This window comes from Vigna radiata, unplaced genomic scaffold (assembly GCF_000741045.1).
Source record: "Vigna radiata var. radiata cultivar VC1973A unplaced genomic scaffold, Vradiata_ver6 scaffold_443, whole genome shotgun sequence".
NCBI classification, from domain to species: domain Eukaryota; kingdom Viridiplantae; phylum Streptophyta; class Magnoliopsida; order Fabales; family Fabaceae; genus Vigna; species Vigna radiata.
Window position 1 is genome coordinate 2,886 of NW_014543600.1, and position 17,384 is coordinate 20,269.

Consider the following 17,384-nt stretch of genomic DNA (forward strand, 5'->3'; position numbering starts at 1 on the left):
TTATGTGATAGAAAAATTAAATACCTAAGAAATCCTAAAAATAGCTCGAAACGTATAAGAACCCCTATATGTTCATATGAACAACAAAAACACGACCAAAGAACACCATTAATACAATTGATCAATGGAAACTCTTATAGAAGACTTAGGCACTACATGCGATCAAATATAATTCACATGCGCAAAAAAAAAACAGACAAAGAAAATAAGCACAAAAGCAACTTACTTTATTTGAGAGACTAGTGAGACAAAAGTAGAAAACTCACGTCAAGATTATCTTTATGGTCTCCGATCTTCAAAATGATACACGAATATTAAAAAAACTTAGAAAAAAAAGAGAACTCTAAAAGAAAAAAGATTTAAAAAAAATAGCATGCTTTGAATAATAAAACTAGTTTATAAAAAAATTATATCTATACTTTAAACTTTTATATTAAAATAATTGAATTTCATCTTTCTATAAATATATTATTATTAAAATTAAATTTTGTAGACTCTTATATAAGAGATCTTGTATAAAAAGATAATGTCATTAATTTATTATGATAAAAATGAAGATAATCATTATCTCAGTATTTAAACGAAAAAATATATACAATTTGAATCACAACTAACGAGGACATAAAAAAATAATAGAAGTGTATTAGCAACTGATATTAGTTGCTTAAGCTCAATTTAAAGAGAGTTCATCCACATTATGTATAAGCCTAATCTTAAATATTTTCAAAACATTCTTCCATTATTTTATACAGTAAATACTAAACGTGTCTTATGTTTTCAACATATTTATGTTCATTTGTACAACATTATTTTGTTGCATATATTTTGTTTGACATTGATAATTATACGTCAAGTTGTTATTAAATGTATAAAAAAAAAGGAGAAATTTAAATAAATTAGTTGGAAGGTGGATAAGGAAATCATTCGGAAGAAGGCAAATAAAAGGAAAAGAGAGGAACAAAATACCAAAAACAAAATCAACATCAGATCATAAATGGCACACGTGTGGTGGGATTAAAGTGTTTAAAAATTGAATTGAATGCAGAGGTGTGGGCCCTGGGATGTTGAGAAGACAGGTAGGAATGTAGTAGATGGGCCCATGCAATGGACACACGAGGGGGCTTGACAGCCCATTGGGTTTGGGCCTCTCTCTCGTACCTGCTTCCGCTCCCAGTAACTGCATAATCGTTATCCCATCATCGTTCATGTCATTTTCTACCTTCTTCTTCGTTGTTGCTGTTCTTCGCACCTTAACTTTTCCACCCTCACATTAACTCTATCGGCCCCTTAGGGTTTCGTTTGGTGCAATGCATGCATTTGCATTGGATTTCGTAATTTGTAGCATTTATATTCCATGGCCCTCTGTATAACTACACCCAGCTGTAGTAACACAGACATTTTACAAACCTTTATCGATGCAAAACCTCATACGATACGACCATGTCCGAAGATTTTAGGCAATTCGTCCCTTTTCATAATTTGTCATTTTCCAAAAAAAATGACTATTTTCACCTTTTTTAGGTATACTTTTCCACCAAATGCATGCAAGAGAAAGCTATGGAAAAAAGAAAAAAAAAAAAGACAAACAAGAAAAGGAACGAAAACAACGTCACTGTGTTTTGACCCCAAACCTTTCAGATCTACCATTCTTAAAACATGATCAATTAATATGTAGGTTTTATCGAACAAAAATAGGTTATTGAAAATGTTTAATATGTAGAACGTTGGACAGCAAGGTATGGTCTGGTTCCAATTGTGAACTTGTGAACGATGTTGTGTCAGCAGTCACTGTCAGCTGGAAACTCAAGTCTTATCAGTTATCTGTTTGATAGGGTAAAGTTCATGGATTTTATGTAATTATTAGAAATCTAATTCATTTTCATGAGATATGCTACACGTGACAGTAGAAATATGGTTAAAATAGGTTAGAAATGGATTTTAAAGTTTAATTTAATTTATTATAATAATATTTAATTTGATCAAAATAAAGTGATTATCTTTATCTTAGAAAGGATTTGAGCTAATTAATTATGATCTGGGCATGAATAATTATGCAGAGAAAGAAGATATAGATAAAGTGGAACTATGAGAAGTGGCCATAAACTTTTTGAAGTTATTACAGTATATGGATTGAAATGAAAAGTAAGAATTTTGTTGAAGGTGAAGAGTAGTGATTATTGAAATGGAGAATTGGAATTAAAGTAATGAATGTTTGGAGGCATGGTTGAGAACAGTGAAGCTTTTGAGAAGAACAGTGGTTGGACCCTCCGCAGGGGACCGCTTTAGATGGCGGCCACGCAAAGTGGAGAAAGGATAAGTATGATAAAGGATTGACAAAAGATTGAAAAAGATTTAATGCCAATCAAACATCACAATATATATCATATTTGGTTAACCCTTATCTCTCCCTTTTTTTTTCTTCTTTTGCGGAATCTTCCATTACAAAATTCGCACCATTTTCACGAGTTTCCAGTTAAATTTTATTTAGAGGATTTCTCTTACCTAGTAACAACATTTAGGATCTGTTCTTAACAGAGACTATGGTTGTCTACCTTCACTGTATTTTTTGAAGATGATATTTTAACTATATTTTTTTTACAACTTCTTTTATAACAAGATATGTATTAATTTATTTAAATTTATATTTAAAAATTATTTAAAACGAATCAATCACAAATATATATATTATAAAAAAATTATTAAAAAACATACTGTTAAAAGAATTTTTTTTCTTTAAATACATCATGATTTTGAGACCCATTATCATTAATATTAGCCACTTATTAGGATTTTATCTTATCGGTTGTTAAATTAAATATTTATAAATTTATTTTTAGTATCATTTTAAAATACCTTTTATCAATAACAATAAAAATATATTATGTATATTCATATAATGTAAGATTTTCTTGCTATCGTAATAATATATAATCAAACTTCCATGGATACGTGAGATTTAAATTCACATTAATACAACAATTGTGAAATGTAGTTCTGTGTTGTTTTTACCACAAAATATAAAGAATTTTCATAACTAGATTCTTCATATGGTACTCCTCCTTGATACGAGGATCATGTTTTCGAAGAAAAATTTATTGGAAAAATTCAGCATTTGTGACGTTAAGCCAACCTCTCATAAAAAAATAACAATACCTTCAATAAAAAAATTATAAAATAATAAATTTATAATTTTTTTCGTTATATATTAATTAACTATCTCAAACTCTGTTTGAATTTTTACACTTCAATAATTTATTGTTTTACTTCACTATTTTTTTATGTAGTTATAATCATCTATTATGGTCATTTTTTTAATATTTTTTTAGAGTTATTTTTAACATTCGTATAATTTATCTATGGATTCAATATAACGTAGGTAATAATAAATCAAGATTAGCTCGTATGCAACGAAAGTAAAAGTTCTTAATTTTGAGTTGTGAAGATTCTATAATATGGTATAATTCCTATGATATTAAACACATGACATACTTTCTAAAACATATTAAAATGTAGTGACAGGTAGATTTTAGCTCATCTAAAATAAGTTGTTAATTAGGATTTTGGATTGTGCAATGATAATGAGGATTCTAACATTAAAATATAACCTACTTTAAAATAAGTATCGTCTTCTAAAGACTTGGATGTTGCGTAGTGAGAAATTGAATCTCAAATTATTTTAAAATAAAGTCTTACTACTAGACCTGAAGAAATATGTAATGTTAGGTAAGATTATTCCATTTTTAGAATAAAACTTATTACATATTTCTAACTAAAAATATAGATATAAGCATACGAATATTACAAAAAAAAAAATGAGAATACATATACGTTATATAGATATAAAAAAAAAATTGTATCATAATTAAACATGAATATTTGAAACAAATATATTGAATAATATATCAAATCCTAAAATACATTCAACTAGCACAAATAAACATCAAATAAAAAAAAAAACTATAAATACGAGACAACAAATTAAGGACATAAACATTAATTTCATTATAAAGATTAAAAATTATTAACGCAAAAGATTATTATAAAGAAAAACAAACACGAAATGCTAAGAAAGACATCATCTATAGACTAAAACAATAACAAATATAAAAGAAATTGGTACAATATTATTATAAAAAAAATGAAATGTGTTACATATTTTGATTACATTATACTTTTCATCATCTCCAATTCATTTGAACAAATTATATATATTCATATGTATATTATAAATTGTTTCAACTAAGATTTTAGTTCTATAAAACCATGCCAAGATTTAGAGTATTTTCTATAGAGCATATAATGTTAAGAGCAGCAATTACAATTATATATCTACCTTATGTTTTTCTTCTTTTACTTATATAGAGTTTAAAAACATATTACTGATCAAAAGGACAATAATGAATGATTGTGTTTAGCAAAATAGAATTAATAATTAGTGTGTCTGTGTGTGGAGCCTTGTAAACAAATGAAAGGCAGGCATAACCAAACTCAATTATTCCCTTTTTTATGACATCATCCTTGACGTCAGCACCCGACAACCAGCGAAAATCCAACCATCAGAATCTCTCACACGTGGGATCATATCCACCGCCCGATGTCCCTGCAAGACACCACGCTCTCATCATATATCACCAAAACCTTATTCCAGACACTCCCTCTTTCTTTCAATTCAATTCAATTCATAGTATTTAGGTTTCTGCACCCAATCAAACGCACTCTGTTCCGACATCAACTAACTCTGAACTCCCAACTTCTTCGTGTCGTCGTTAATACCGAATTAATTAATTAATTAACTAATTAATTAGTTAATTGATGACTGCTGCCATGGAGGTAGAGCGTGACAAGTACAAGATGATCGATTTCGAAGAAACCGAGTTGCGACTCGGGTTGCCGCTGAGTTCAAACGACGGCGAGTCCACGCTCATCAGAAACACTTCCGGTGGTGGTTCCTTTACCGGGAAGAGAGGTTTTTCCGATACAAGCAGCGGTAGCGTGGATTTGAAGCTTAACCTTTCCTCAACCTCAAACAATGTCTCCGCCTCTTCCTCTTCTGACATGGCCAAAGAGAACAACGCTTCTGCAGCTGCTAACATCACCGCACCTCCTTCTCCTCCTCCTGTCAAGGACCCAGCAAAGCCACCTGCAAAGTAAGCTTCTCCTCTCCTTCCTCTTCAATCACCGATTCGAATCGTGAAAAAATTATTGTATGGTATGGAATAACATGAACCGAATTGAATGAATAACATGCTGTTATTTGTTTTACCGCATGCTACTGGGAATGATTTCTCACGACCCTTTTTGTTACTGCTTTGATTATTGTATGCTTTTGCTTAATTAATGCATGTGGAAGATAATAAAAAAGGTATTTCGTTTCGAACTGGTGGTTATCAATAATGGTAAGACAGATAATGAAAAAGTCGTGTTATTGCCTAACTCTGTGATGGAACTCGGTACGGAAACTCTGAGATTTTGTTCAGTTAATCTGAGATAAGAAAAAAGGAGGTAACTTATGCCTTGTCTAGAATTTTCCAAGGAATTGTTTTTGGTTTAACATCCCTTTTGGTTTATGCGATGAAATTGAAAGTCTTGATTGTGAAATAGAACACAGGCTGGTTTGAAATTGTGTAGAAGGTAATTGGAGTGAAAGTAAAAAAGGTATATGCAATTAATTAGGTTAGTGATATGAGTTGGAGGAAAGGGAAAGTGTCGTGGAGATGTTAAGCAAGAAAAAGTAAAGGGTGATGGAGGAGAAGAGGATGCCGAAATTTGGGTGGATTGCTTTTGCGGATGGCATGGTTCGTTGTCGGGTAGACAGAGGAAAAAGACAGGACACATGGAATCTTACCTTTTCTCAACCACCCAACAATTTCTCACTCAAACCAGCAAAGGCCAAAAAGGAAAAGGATAGTCCACGCCCCTGTCCCATCGCCTAACATTAATATTAATTCCAAAAGCATGTGCCCAACACAATCAATTATTATACCCTCTCTCTCAACTTACCCATCATCATACTTTTCATTATTATTCAATTCAAAGTTTCAACCCACACGCCTCTTAACAACTGTTTCCGTGCCTTGACCGTCAAATTATGCAGCTTGCAGAGTTATAATACAGTTTAACTGTGGTTAATTTTCAGGGCACAAGTGGTAGGTTGGCCTCCTGTGAGATCATTCAGAAAGAACATCGTGAACAATGTTCAAAAGGGTAACAGCAGCATCAAAGAGGGGGTAAAAGGTGGCACAAATAACAGCAGCAGTGGGAACACAGGAGCAGCTTTTGTTAAGGTGAGCATGGACGGTGCTCCTTATCTACGTAAGGTAGATTTGAAGGTGTACAAGAGCTACCAAGAGCTGTCGGATTCCCTTGCAAAAATGTTCAGTTCATTCACCATCGACAAGTGTGGATCCCAAGGCATGAAAGACTTCATGAACGAGACCAAATTGATTGATTTTCTCAACGGCTCTGATTACGTTCCCACCTATGAAGACAAAGATGGAGACTGGATGCTCGTCGGTGACGTACCCTGGGAGTGAGTTTTTCCATTCTCATTATTTTATTTACCGTCGCTGTATTTTGTACATGTCTATGTTTGTCTAACCAAACATTATTAATCTCACAGAATGTTCGTGGAATCCTGCAAGCGTCTGCGTATAATGAAAGGATCTGAGGCGATCGGGCTAGGTTAGTTACTGTTACTGATATTATTAGTCAAGTTTGAAAACAACCAGAGAAAATCTTATCTTATCTTAATTAATTATTTAATTACTTGTGGAATTGACAGCACCGAGAGCAGTGGAAAAGTGCAGGAACAGAAGCTAGAGTTGAATGTGTACATTAATTCCATGTTCCAGAACAATGTGCTGTGTTTGGTTGGTATCCATGGGAAGCATCGATGCTAATTATAATTAATTTGTGGAGCAAGGAGTTGTCTAATTAATATAGGAGGCAAGTTGTTATGTATAATGTGTCGGTACCATTTTTTAGAAATAATTTTCTTGTATATGTATTGTGTATTTTATATATATATGAGAAAAATAGTTGGAACTCAGGGACAAGAAATAATGGAATATGTCTATATGGGCCCGTTTTGTTTCTACGTACAAAACATAACAATGTCTACCTTGGTGTGCCTGTCTAATATAATAAGATCAGTGTCTCTACGTTTACAGTTGTACATACGTAGTTACACACACATATATACTTTATTGATTAATTTATTTATTTGTGGAGAAGGTGATTGTAAAGTGGGGCAGATTGGATCATGTGGTTGGTGCAAGAACCTTTGGTTAAGGGCTTCACTATTTATTTCACATGTTCCTTCGGCCTTACTTCACTGTCTCATATCTGTCTCGACGTCTCTTCAATTCCAAAGCCATAAATTCAGTAATTTCATTTTGAAAGTTTTTAATTTCTAAAGTAGTTAAAATCAATGTTTTCAAATCAGAAAGTTTACTTAAATTTAAACTCATGAACTCTCCTAAAGTTAATTTGTAAATTGTTAAAGAGTTTATTTTAAATGAAAAAAATTATATAAATAATATCTTAATTCAAATAAGTCTATAAAATTATATAACTTTAAATAAATAAAATTTATAGCTATAATGTTCATAAAAATAAATATTGTAAAACATAAATATTTGTACTATTGTCATTAATTTTAATACATTTTATTAAATATATAATTTTAAAGTTTGTTAAATCGTTTCAAATTTGCGATTCTACATGATTTTATTGCTTTTGCAGTTGATTTTATTAAATTTATGTAAAAAATGAGTTTACTTCCGAGTTAACTTGAAAACACTATCTAAAAACTTAAAATCATACACGTTTACGAATTAAATCGAGAGTTTGACGATGATGGTTAAAATGGTATTTTTGGAGAGTGTAGTTTATAGAAAATTGAAGTTACGTATGAGTCGAAATAAAATGCAAAGGGTAGAAAAGTGCAGGAACAGTGTCATGTTGAAGTTCTAGCTGGGTTGACCCGCGAATCTATTTGAATGCGACCGCCAACCCGGTTTCCGTGTCATTTTCATGAAATAGTATTGAAGATTGAAGACTTGAATCTAAATCTATTTTTCTCCTACAGAACTAATTCCAATTTTTATAAATCCAAATCCAAAGATCAAGTTTTAAATTCAAATCTAAATATTTGGATTAAATTTTAAATCCAAATCCACTTTATTTCGTAAAAAAATGAACTTTTAGATCCATATTTTTTTAACACTTTTTTTTTCTAAATCTAATTTTAAACTTAAATATATAAAAGAAATTAAATAATATATAGAATTTAGAGGGATCCATTTGCACTCTTTTAATATCACTTTGAAGTCGGTTCCGTTTCCGTTCATTCCAAAAAGGGAAATCTGAAAGCAAAGTTAAGATTGGAAATTTAGATTTTTCAATTTTTAAAAACCATACAAATAAAGTAGAGATCTGATATAGAAAATGGATTAAGATATTAATCAAAATAAAAATTAAAAAAAAGGGATCTTTAATGGATCAGAGTTCAGCAAAATTAGAGCAGTTTGGCAAAACCAGATTTTTTCTACCACTCTTACCTGGGCCGGATTCCTTTCAAATTAAAATTGCTAACTCTTAAAATAGAAAAATGCTGAATTTTTTAAAACTCTACACAACTTTGTTTTAGAAAAACTCTTTGAGATAGAAATCTGTAAGTAATTATTAATAAATATTTATCTATAAATTTTACGATCTATTAAAAAAATTATTGATGAATTTAATGATTGATTAATATTTTTATAGATTATTTTATTGATGAATTTTTTTGTCATCAATTATGTATCAATATATAGATAAATTTTTGTTATATATTACTAACTGATTATGTCTGCACGATTTTTTTATAGTGATTTAGTTTGATTTTATTTTATTTTTTACTAAAACCTCTAAGATGGTAAATGGAAAGTTATTAGGTTGGTTATCGTGAGGTCGTATAATCTTGTTACATAAAGATTATGATTTTAAGCTTTCACTGATATAACATTATTTAAAAAATCCACACCTAATAATAATCAAAATTGAATCTAGAAAATAAATATACAACATATCGATAAATTATAAATAGGAGAAACTCGTGTTATTAAAAAACAGTATAACTATAATTAAAAATAATAAAATATTTTTGTTTTTGAATATTATGGATAAAGTTTATTAAGTGAATATTTCAAATAGACATGTCGATTTAACCAATATGCTAACATTTTACTCATTCATGTACTTAATAATATACTACAAATTATTTTTCAAATCTTATCAATTCAAACTTGGTAGACCGATGATATTAAACAAGCAATTTAGTCTTAATTTTCTCGTACCAAATCAACAGATTTTACATCTAACTAGAGCTGTCAAAATGGGTCATAATCCGTGGGCTAATCCGTTCTGTCACGGGTTCGGACCGGGTTGGGTTTGAAAAATACAACCCACTTATATGCAGGTCAGATTTCAACTCGGCTCATGCGGGTTGAACCCGTGGTGAGCCGGGTTGGCCAACCAACTCACCTACCTAATTTTTTTAATTTATTATTTTATTTATGAAACCCTATACAATAAAATATTTTTATACTAAAAAAGTAACCTCTGCTATCATTGCTCTCATTTTTTCAAGGAGCAGGTAAAACACTCTTCCTTTTTTCTTCTCTTTTCTCCACATTTTTGTTTTCTCATTTTTTTTTTTCAAAAACTCTATAATGACAAAAAAAGGGGTTTGCGAATTTGTTTTTTGTTCTGGGGATTTGAAGACATGAAATGATTTTTTTCGTGTTCTGACATGCTTGTATCAGATTTTGCTCATTTTATTTAAACAATTTGAGGATACATTATTTGAACAAGCTCTTTTTGATATCTTTGAATTTGGGAAATTATGTTACAGATTAAACTATTAATTTTTTGTTGATGTTATTGAGTACTTATTCTCTTTTGTTTTGACTAATATGTTTTTATTGATTGTCGGAATTATTCTGATATTAGGAAAATCTTTATTAGTGAATTTGGAGACAACAAGAACAAGGGTCAAGGGTTACAACAATTGATGTGATCAACTACATTCAGGTTGGTTTGACATTCAGGATGATTCGAGAGCAGAATAGTGTGGATTTATCTATTCAAGATTCTAATATCCTAAATGGTTAAGGAACAAAAAACGATGAATATAAAAAACTTATTTGTATGTTTTTTGTGTTTGTTTTTGGATGACATTTGGATTATATTGTACTTTTTATTATTATTTTGAATTGTCTTTAACATAATTTTTTGTGAGTGAAATTTGTTTAAATTTAAATTACAGAAAGTTTGTATTTTTTTTTATTTTAAAAAAATATAATTAAATGGGTTAGTGAGCCAACCCGTTTACCCACCAACCGGTGGTGGGTCGAGCCGGGTTCAAGTTTTTCTGGCTCGCTAATAAATGAGCCGGGTTGGGTTGACTCACTAAGTGACCAACCTGTGATGGGCCGGGCTGGGTTGAGCCGAGTTACCCGTTTTGACAGCTCTGCACCCAACAATCCAAGTACTTATACTATAACACAACAATATTTCAACATCACTCCAATTCAATTTAAACAATCATTCCTAACCATCATAAATTATCCCAGGCAAGTAACATTCAACTAACAATTCATCACAAAAATTCACCACATCAAACCATCAAATTTTATAACATTTCACACATCTAACACAAATTATAAATATAATTTAGAATAAAAGTATTAATTAGTTTCCCTTACCTGACAAATGACTAAATTGTTCGAGAAAAACTAAAATATCTCCAATCACACAGAAAGTTCTATTTGTTCAATGATTATGGTACATCATTAGGATCACTGATCGACAAAAAGTTTTATAGAAGACTCAAAACTTCACACGCAAAACAAAACAGACTCAAAATGAGGAGTAGAAAACCAACTTACTTTATTTAAGAATCAGCTAGACTTGAAGATCTCGTCACAATGATCACTCGCTTTCAATCTTCAAACAAATGAATAATAAACAAAAACTCTTAGAAAAAAAGTAAGAAAACTATAAAAAAATCATTTATAGAAAAATGACATGTTTTAAAATAATAAAACTCATATATAATGAAACTTATATTAAAATTATTTAATATTAAAATAATTAAGTTTCACTATTTTTAAACCATTATCACTCATAAAATATTATTTGCTAGGTCTTTACAATTTTTATGATATATATATATATATATATATATATATATATATATATATATATATATATATAAACAAGTTCCCTATATTTTTAAAAGAAAAATATCAATAAAAAACCAACAAATAAGTTACTTTAGGTAGAAATCGACGTTTTAATAAAATAAATAAATAAATAAGTACTTCTAAAATATTTTGACAAATAAAGAAATACTTCTAACTTATTGTTATATTTGCATATTATTTGTTAAGAAATATAATTTAAATAAGATAAAAGAATATAAATTATATAAGCAATGCATAATTTAAGAAGGAATAATGTATGCACCTGCTGTAATGCTTGAAAAATAAATTGAATCTGATGGGTCCGGCCAATAACAAAAATTGATTAGACAGTCATGTAATTAGTTATGCTATTTAGCCAAACTCGTTAGCCCTACTAAATTTATATTTTTTATGTTTCTTCTAAAAAATAAAATATATTTGGTAACACCGTTGATTAATTTAATAAACTCAGATTCTTTAATACAAATAAAAAAATTTACATTATAACTAACTAAATAAAATATTTTAATTAAGTTTATAATTGTGAATTAACTTCATCATGAACTTAGATTTTTTTTTACGGTCCACTCACCAATCCCTAAAATTATTTTCAACTTTAACTGGTTTTGACGTACTGGTAAAGGAAATGGAAAAAGTCTCTTTAATAACTCTTTTTTGACAACTTTTTTACAACGTATACGTGGCAGTTTATGATTGGTCCGTTTCAAATATTTTTTTAAAGATAAATTCAAACATATCAATAAAATGATGACACGTATCCTGTTATCAAAAAGTCGTTAAAAAAGAGTTTTCAAAGTATCATTGTCCTAATGAAATAGGACTCCAATGTGATTATAATAATTATAGTAAAAAAAGTCATAATATTGTAGTGTGATTTTTTTTCTCACCAATAATAAAAAAGTTAAACGAAAAAATTAAATCTATAAGATTATTTGAAAAAAAAATCATTTTAATACAATTTTTTTTATATATTTACCAAATTCACTCACATTATCTAAAAATTTGAAATAACACATATGTATTATAATTCTTATTAAATTCTACCTATACATAATTTTTACTCTTTTATTTAATCACTTTATATTGGTGTAATTATTATTTGGTGTTTTTATTTTATTTGGCTTTATTTTTTATTTATATTTTGATATTAAAAAGAACTTATGCATATATGTATTATAATATTGAATTTTTTCATTTTTATATTGTTAGTTATTACATTCACTAACATGCAAGAATGAAATACAAATTTTGCTTGCATTATAAGATATAAGAATAAAAAACAGTAATTAGATCGTTGACCAATTCTCAATCTGAACCTTTAGCCGCCTCTTATCTCATCTTACCTATCTCTCTCTCTCTCCTAAAACAGAGACACGTTTAGCCGCCGGTCACGTAGGAGTTGCTACGTATGGTGTCGTGACATAAATGGCATCTCTGCATCAATTTTCTATATAAATAGCATGGAAAGATGCAAACTTTGAAAAAAAAAACGTAAATTAAAAGTGAGAGAGAGATGGGAAAAAGTGGAGTAGCCATTGTGTTATTGTTGTGTTTGATTGTGGCAGCCACCGCGCAACAATGCGGTCGGCAAGCCGGCGGGAGTACATGCTCCGGCAACCTATGCTGCAGCCAATACGGGTGGTGCGGCAACACCGCTGAATACTGTTCACCCTCCGAGAACTGCCAGAGCAACTGCTGGGGTGGAGGTGGAGGTGGAGGTGGAGGTGAAGGAGGGGCGAATAATGTCCGGGCCACATATCATTACTACCAACCAGAGTTACACGGGTGGGACCTAAACGCCGTCAGTGCTTATTGCTCTACTTGGGATGCCGGAAAATCTTACGCTTGGCGCAGCAAATATGGGTGGACAGCTTTCTGTGGCCCAGTTGGACCTACTGGCAGAGACTCCTGTGGAAAGTGCCTGCGGGTAATTAGCGACAGATTTGATCGGTTTTTTTTTCTGGGTTTGGGTTCGTTTCTGCAGAATTGAATGTTTTATGTGATGATGCAGGTGACGAACACCGGGACGGGAGCGCAGACAACGGTGAGGATTGTTGATCAATGCAGCAATGGAGGGTTGGATTTGGACGTGGGAGTATTCAATCGTTTGGACACGGATGGACAAGGGTACCAACGTGGACATCTGATCGTTAAATATGTGTTTGTTGATTGTGGGGACAACCTCAACCTCGTACTCGATAGTCCTGAGTGAATATAGCAGTGTCGTATCAGACTGCAGAGTTCTATCAGTATTAAACTTTCTTTGTTTTTTACTGTTATTAGAATAATCGCAGTTCGACTCTGCTTGCTACTTCAATAAATGTTATGATAATGCAGACACAGTGTGACGCAGAAACTAGTTCAAACTATGTATCTTGGTTTTGATTGTTCTTGAAAGTTCCACATCATAAGAAGATTTATTGGTTACTTTACGTAAAGGATAAGTAATTCATTGACTTAGCTAACTCAGACTTTATGTCAATTAAATTGATTGAGGGAGAAGAAAATAAATCACAAGATTTCATTTTAATTTGCTATTAAGTAAATAATATAACATCTGATTCAGATGTGTACATTGCATATTAATTCAATAAATTGAGTTGAAAATTTTAGTCCTAATTTAATAATTGTGATCGATGATTAAAAATTTGTTTTACCGATCACCGTCATTCAATTAGATTTGACTAAAATTTATATAAAATAACCAACAACTTTATAAACTAGCAAAATGAATAATTAACGGATCTAAGTCAGAAATGAGAAACAAAGACACACGAAAATTGTAGAAAAGGAAAACACAGCGTCTGATAAAAAATGAAAACAAAAGTATCAAACCACAAACAATAATTGTAGACAACACCATCATAGAAACGACATTGAAAATTTCTACTAATGGTTGCGAAAATGTCGGAGACAAACAAGTTGACTTCCGTTTCAATCTTTAAGACTGGAGAAAAAACAACAGCATTTTTTCTATAAAAGATGAAATCAAATTTTAGTGAAATCCAGAATAATCTTTTCCCAATTATAGACTGGTTAGTCTTTCATTTTTCATGCTGCACATCTTTATAAATATACGTATTAATAATAAAAAGTTAAATAACATAAGATACTCACAATAATACATTTTTTTTATATTATCGTTCATTTATACATAGTTTGTATATTTTATTAACATTGATAGCAAACCCTATCACGTTTATGTCTGTGAACAGGAAAATTATATTTCTCTTATTTCATATTAATTAAAAATAAAAATCAATTTGTAATATGAAATTAATATTTTTTAATAATTTATTTTATAAGAATAAATTAAGTTTAAATTCATTTTTTTAATGTTATTAGAATCATTCAGAGTTTATTTATATCAATTTTATCATGACATTCATCCCTTATATTTCCATATTTGATGTGAGAACATGGGTTAAAATTCTCACTTAACCTAGAAATAACAAAATTTAAAAGAGATCTCTTTTAAATATATTTTTTTATTGGTGTTTTTTTTTACAAAAAATAAGTAAATTTATTTTTTATATTACAAAAATAGATAATCTTTAAAAGAATAATGAAAATAGATCAATTGTGTAAACTTTATACGACTTCATATGAAAACGTCGTACATGTCCTAGATGATTTTAGACAACTTCAAAAATGAAGTAATGTACAGATTATATGACTTTAAAGATGAAGTCGTGTGAGATATACTATTTTATCGACATAATCAATTACCAGTTCTCATAATTCATTATAATTTATCAAAATCATCGCACAATTCAAACTTTTCAAATAGAGTTAAATATGTTTTTAGTCCCTATACTTTGGAGCGATTTTGGTTTTAGTCTCTCTTTCAAACTATGGTACAATTTAGTCCTTCAACTTTAGAAAACTCTGGTTTTAGTCCTTTTTACCAATTTTTTTTTAACTTTATTTGTTGTTTCAAACGCGTTTCTCAGTTAACATTGAAGCAAAAATGTGTCAAACAATGTAAACAATCCAAATGCTACAATGAAACGTGCTTGAAACAAAAAATAAAGTTAAAAAAATTTGGTAAAAAGGACTAAAACCAGAGTTTTCTAAAGTTGAAGGACTAAATTGTACCATAGTTTGAAAGAGGGACTAAAACCAAAATCGCCCCAAAGTATAGGGACTAAAAACATATTTAACCCTTTCAAATATTACCAATTCACATAATTGATTACAATTTGTTACTTTCCTATTCTCATAATTTTTTTAAAATTCATTTATTTTTGAAATATATAAAAGGCATATTTCCTTATTTTTGCTCTAATAAGAATGACATGGAGAATTTTCTACAAACAACATTAGTTTGTGAGTGGAAGACTTTGAATTTTCTGAGAAGAAGCAAGATGTTGGTCACCACAAGCAATGTGTCCAGCGTCTGAGGCAACCCATGCATAATATCTATCATACTTTTCAAACAAAGGGCATTTTCATAATTTCGTGATCCTAGAGAATCCCTATAAGAGGAGAAGCGATTGGATGAAGCGAAATGAAGAGAAGAAGGATAATGGGAAAAGTATCTGTGTTTGTGGTGTGTGTGGCTTGTGTTGTGGCATTGGTTTCAGGTCAGAGTGCAAGCAATGTGAGATCTACGTATCATTTGTACCAACCTGAGCAGCATAACTGGGACTTACGCGCAGTGAGTGCGTATTGCTCCACTTGGGATGCTGACAAATCCTTCGCATGGCGCAGCAAATATCCTTGGACAGCTTTTTGTGAACCCTCTGGCCCTCAGGGACAACAAGCTTGTGGCAAGTGTTTGAGAGTACGTATTTCTTAAATATACTTTGACAACATTTTTTTATAACATTTGAACATCATTTATGTGTTATTCTGTGATTGATTTAAAATCATTTTATAATCATTAATAATAATAATAAACAGTATCATGGACCAATCACAAAATGACACGTAGATGATTTCAAATGTTGTAAAAAAAAGTTATCTAAATATCATCATCCTTTCTTAAAACTCTGAATTTTAACTCTAATTTAATTCTATGATATTAATGATAATGATTGTGTTTGGTTGCAGGTGACAAACACGAGAACAAACGCTCAAATAACGGTGAGAATCGTTGACAAGTGCGCCAACGGGGGCTTGGACTTGGATATTAGTCCATTCCAGAAGATAGACACAGATGGGAATGGCTATGCGCAAGGTCATCTTATTGTTAACTACAACTTTGTGGACTGTGGTGACTAAGCACTTCCTATAATTAATTACCTTATGTATGAGGTGACACTATTCAATAAAGAAGCATGTAAGAGTGGGTTATTTCTTATAACAATAATAAAATAAATAAAGGGATGCTATTATGGATTTGACAGGAGTAATTATTTAGTATTAGCATTGATTTTATGTTTTGTATAAAATGGTTTTATTGTCCGTTTTGTTTGTCTTTGTTTGTTGCGTGTCTAATACGGTCAGTCTAGGTATGCTTTGGTAGCGTATATACAAGGGAATTATGTTTCTTCGGAGTGGGCAAAGTAGTCCTAAGGTTGCTCTAATAAATTACAACTATGAGTTGGGTTGGGACCCAAATAACTCTTTTAAATCAAAATTCTTTTTTTTTTCTTTGAAAGAAACATAACTAAAAAAAATACAAATACCATAAAATTCAATAGATGAGACTCGTAATAATTATTAGTGTTATAATTAGTTATGCTATATTGTTCACAGTGATTTTTACGGTAATGGACTAAGAATGACATCATTCTAAGATATCCTTTCGGGGGGTCTATGATGTTGGATTTGCTATCTCTCGTAGTCCCGGACCTTTTATATTGTTAATAAAAAAATGTTTAATAGTAAATTACTTCCTGGACTTAGATGGATATATGACGGCCTAATTGATCTCATATAAATAAGAGCAAGATATAATTTTTAATTTGTTTCTCTTCAACAAAACAATTTTCTTTTTCATTCATTTCTCTTTCATCTCTATCAAACACTACCTGATCTTTTGCTTAGTAAGAAAAAGGAGAAATAGGTTGAATGAAAATAAGTTGTTCGCTTGAAATAGATGATGAAGAATACAATAAGTCTAGTCATTCTCTAAACATGCTTTTAGGATTAGGCTTTTCTATTACACCATTTTAATGGATTTTAGAA

The 17,384-nt window shown here is 30.3% G+C and overlaps 3 protein-coding genes across 3 annotated transcripts; all 3 read left to right on the forward strand.

Moving 5' to 3' along the window:
• The first annotated feature begins 4,643 nt into the window (after positions 1-4,643).
• On the forward strand, positions 4,644-7,174 carry LOC106754587 (auxin-responsive protein IAA16). Its single transcript, XM_014636626.2, has 4 exons — positions 4,644-5,147; positions 6,137-6,529; positions 6,620-6,681; positions 6,782-7,174. Exons 1-4 carry the CDS (start codon positions 4,813-4,815, stop codon positions 6,817-6,819), a joined length of 828 nt encoding a protein of 275 aa, XP_014492112.1. The 5' UTR covers positions 4,644-4,812; the 3' UTR covers positions 6,820-7,174.
• A 5,541-nt stretch (positions 7,175-12,715) lies between these two features.
• Positions 12,716-13,705, forward strand: LOC106754583 (pathogenesis-related protein PR-4). The gene is made up of 2 exons (XM_014636623.2): positions 12,716-13,176; positions 13,261-13,705. Exons 1-2 carry the CDS (start codon positions 12,763-12,765, stop codon positions 13,459-13,461), a joined length of 615 nt encoding a protein of 204 aa, XP_014492109.1. The 5' UTR covers positions 12,716-12,762; the 3' UTR covers positions 13,462-13,705.
• A 2,030-nt stretch (positions 13,706-15,735) lies between these two features.
• LOC106754584 (pathogenesis-related protein PR-4) lies at positions 15,736-16,594 on the forward strand. Its single transcript, XM_014636624.2, has 2 exons — positions 15,736-16,035; positions 16,305-16,594. The coding sequence occupies exons 1-2, from the start codon at positions 15,760-15,762 to the stop codon at positions 16,473-16,475; spliced, it is 447 nt and encodes a 148-aa protein (XP_014492110.2). The 5' UTR covers positions 15,736-15,759; the 3' UTR covers positions 16,476-16,594.
• The last annotated feature ends 790 nt before the right edge of the window (positions 16,595-17,384 follow it).

What these genes read in the sequence shown, in the direction of transcription:
- LOC106754587 (XM_014636626.2), top strand. Translation starts at nt 4,813, where the DNA reads ATGACTGCTGCCATGGAGGTAGAGCGTGACAAGTACAAGATGATCGAT. An exon ending in CCAGCAAAGCCACCTGCAAA is followed by an intron (nt 5,148 to 6,136) that starts GTAAGCTTCTCC and finishes GTTAATTTTCAG; the next exon opens with GGCACAAGTGGTAGGTTGGC. An exon ending in GTCGGTGACGTACCCTGGGA is followed by an intron (nt 6,530 to 6,619) that starts GTGAGTTTTTCC and finishes TTAATCTCACAG; the next exon opens with AATGTTCGTGGAATCCTGCA.
- LOC106754583 (XM_014636623.2), top strand. Translation starts at nt 12,763, where the DNA reads ATGGGAAAAAGTGGAGTAGCCATTGTGTTATTGTTGTGTTTGATTGTG. An exon ending in CCTGTGGAAAGTGCCTGCGG is followed by an intron (nt 13,177 to 13,260) that starts GTAATTAGCGAC and finishes GTGATGATGCAG; the next exon opens with GTGACGAACACCGGGACGGG.
- LOC106754584 (XM_014636624.2), top strand. Translation starts at nt 15,760, where the DNA reads ATGAAGAGAAGAAGGATAATGGGAAAAGTATCTGTGTTTGTGGTGTGT. An exon ending in CTTGTGGCAAGTGTTTGAGA is followed by an intron (nt 16,036 to 16,304) that starts GTACGTATTTCT and finishes GTTTGGTTGCAG; the next exon opens with GTGACAAACACGAGAACAAA.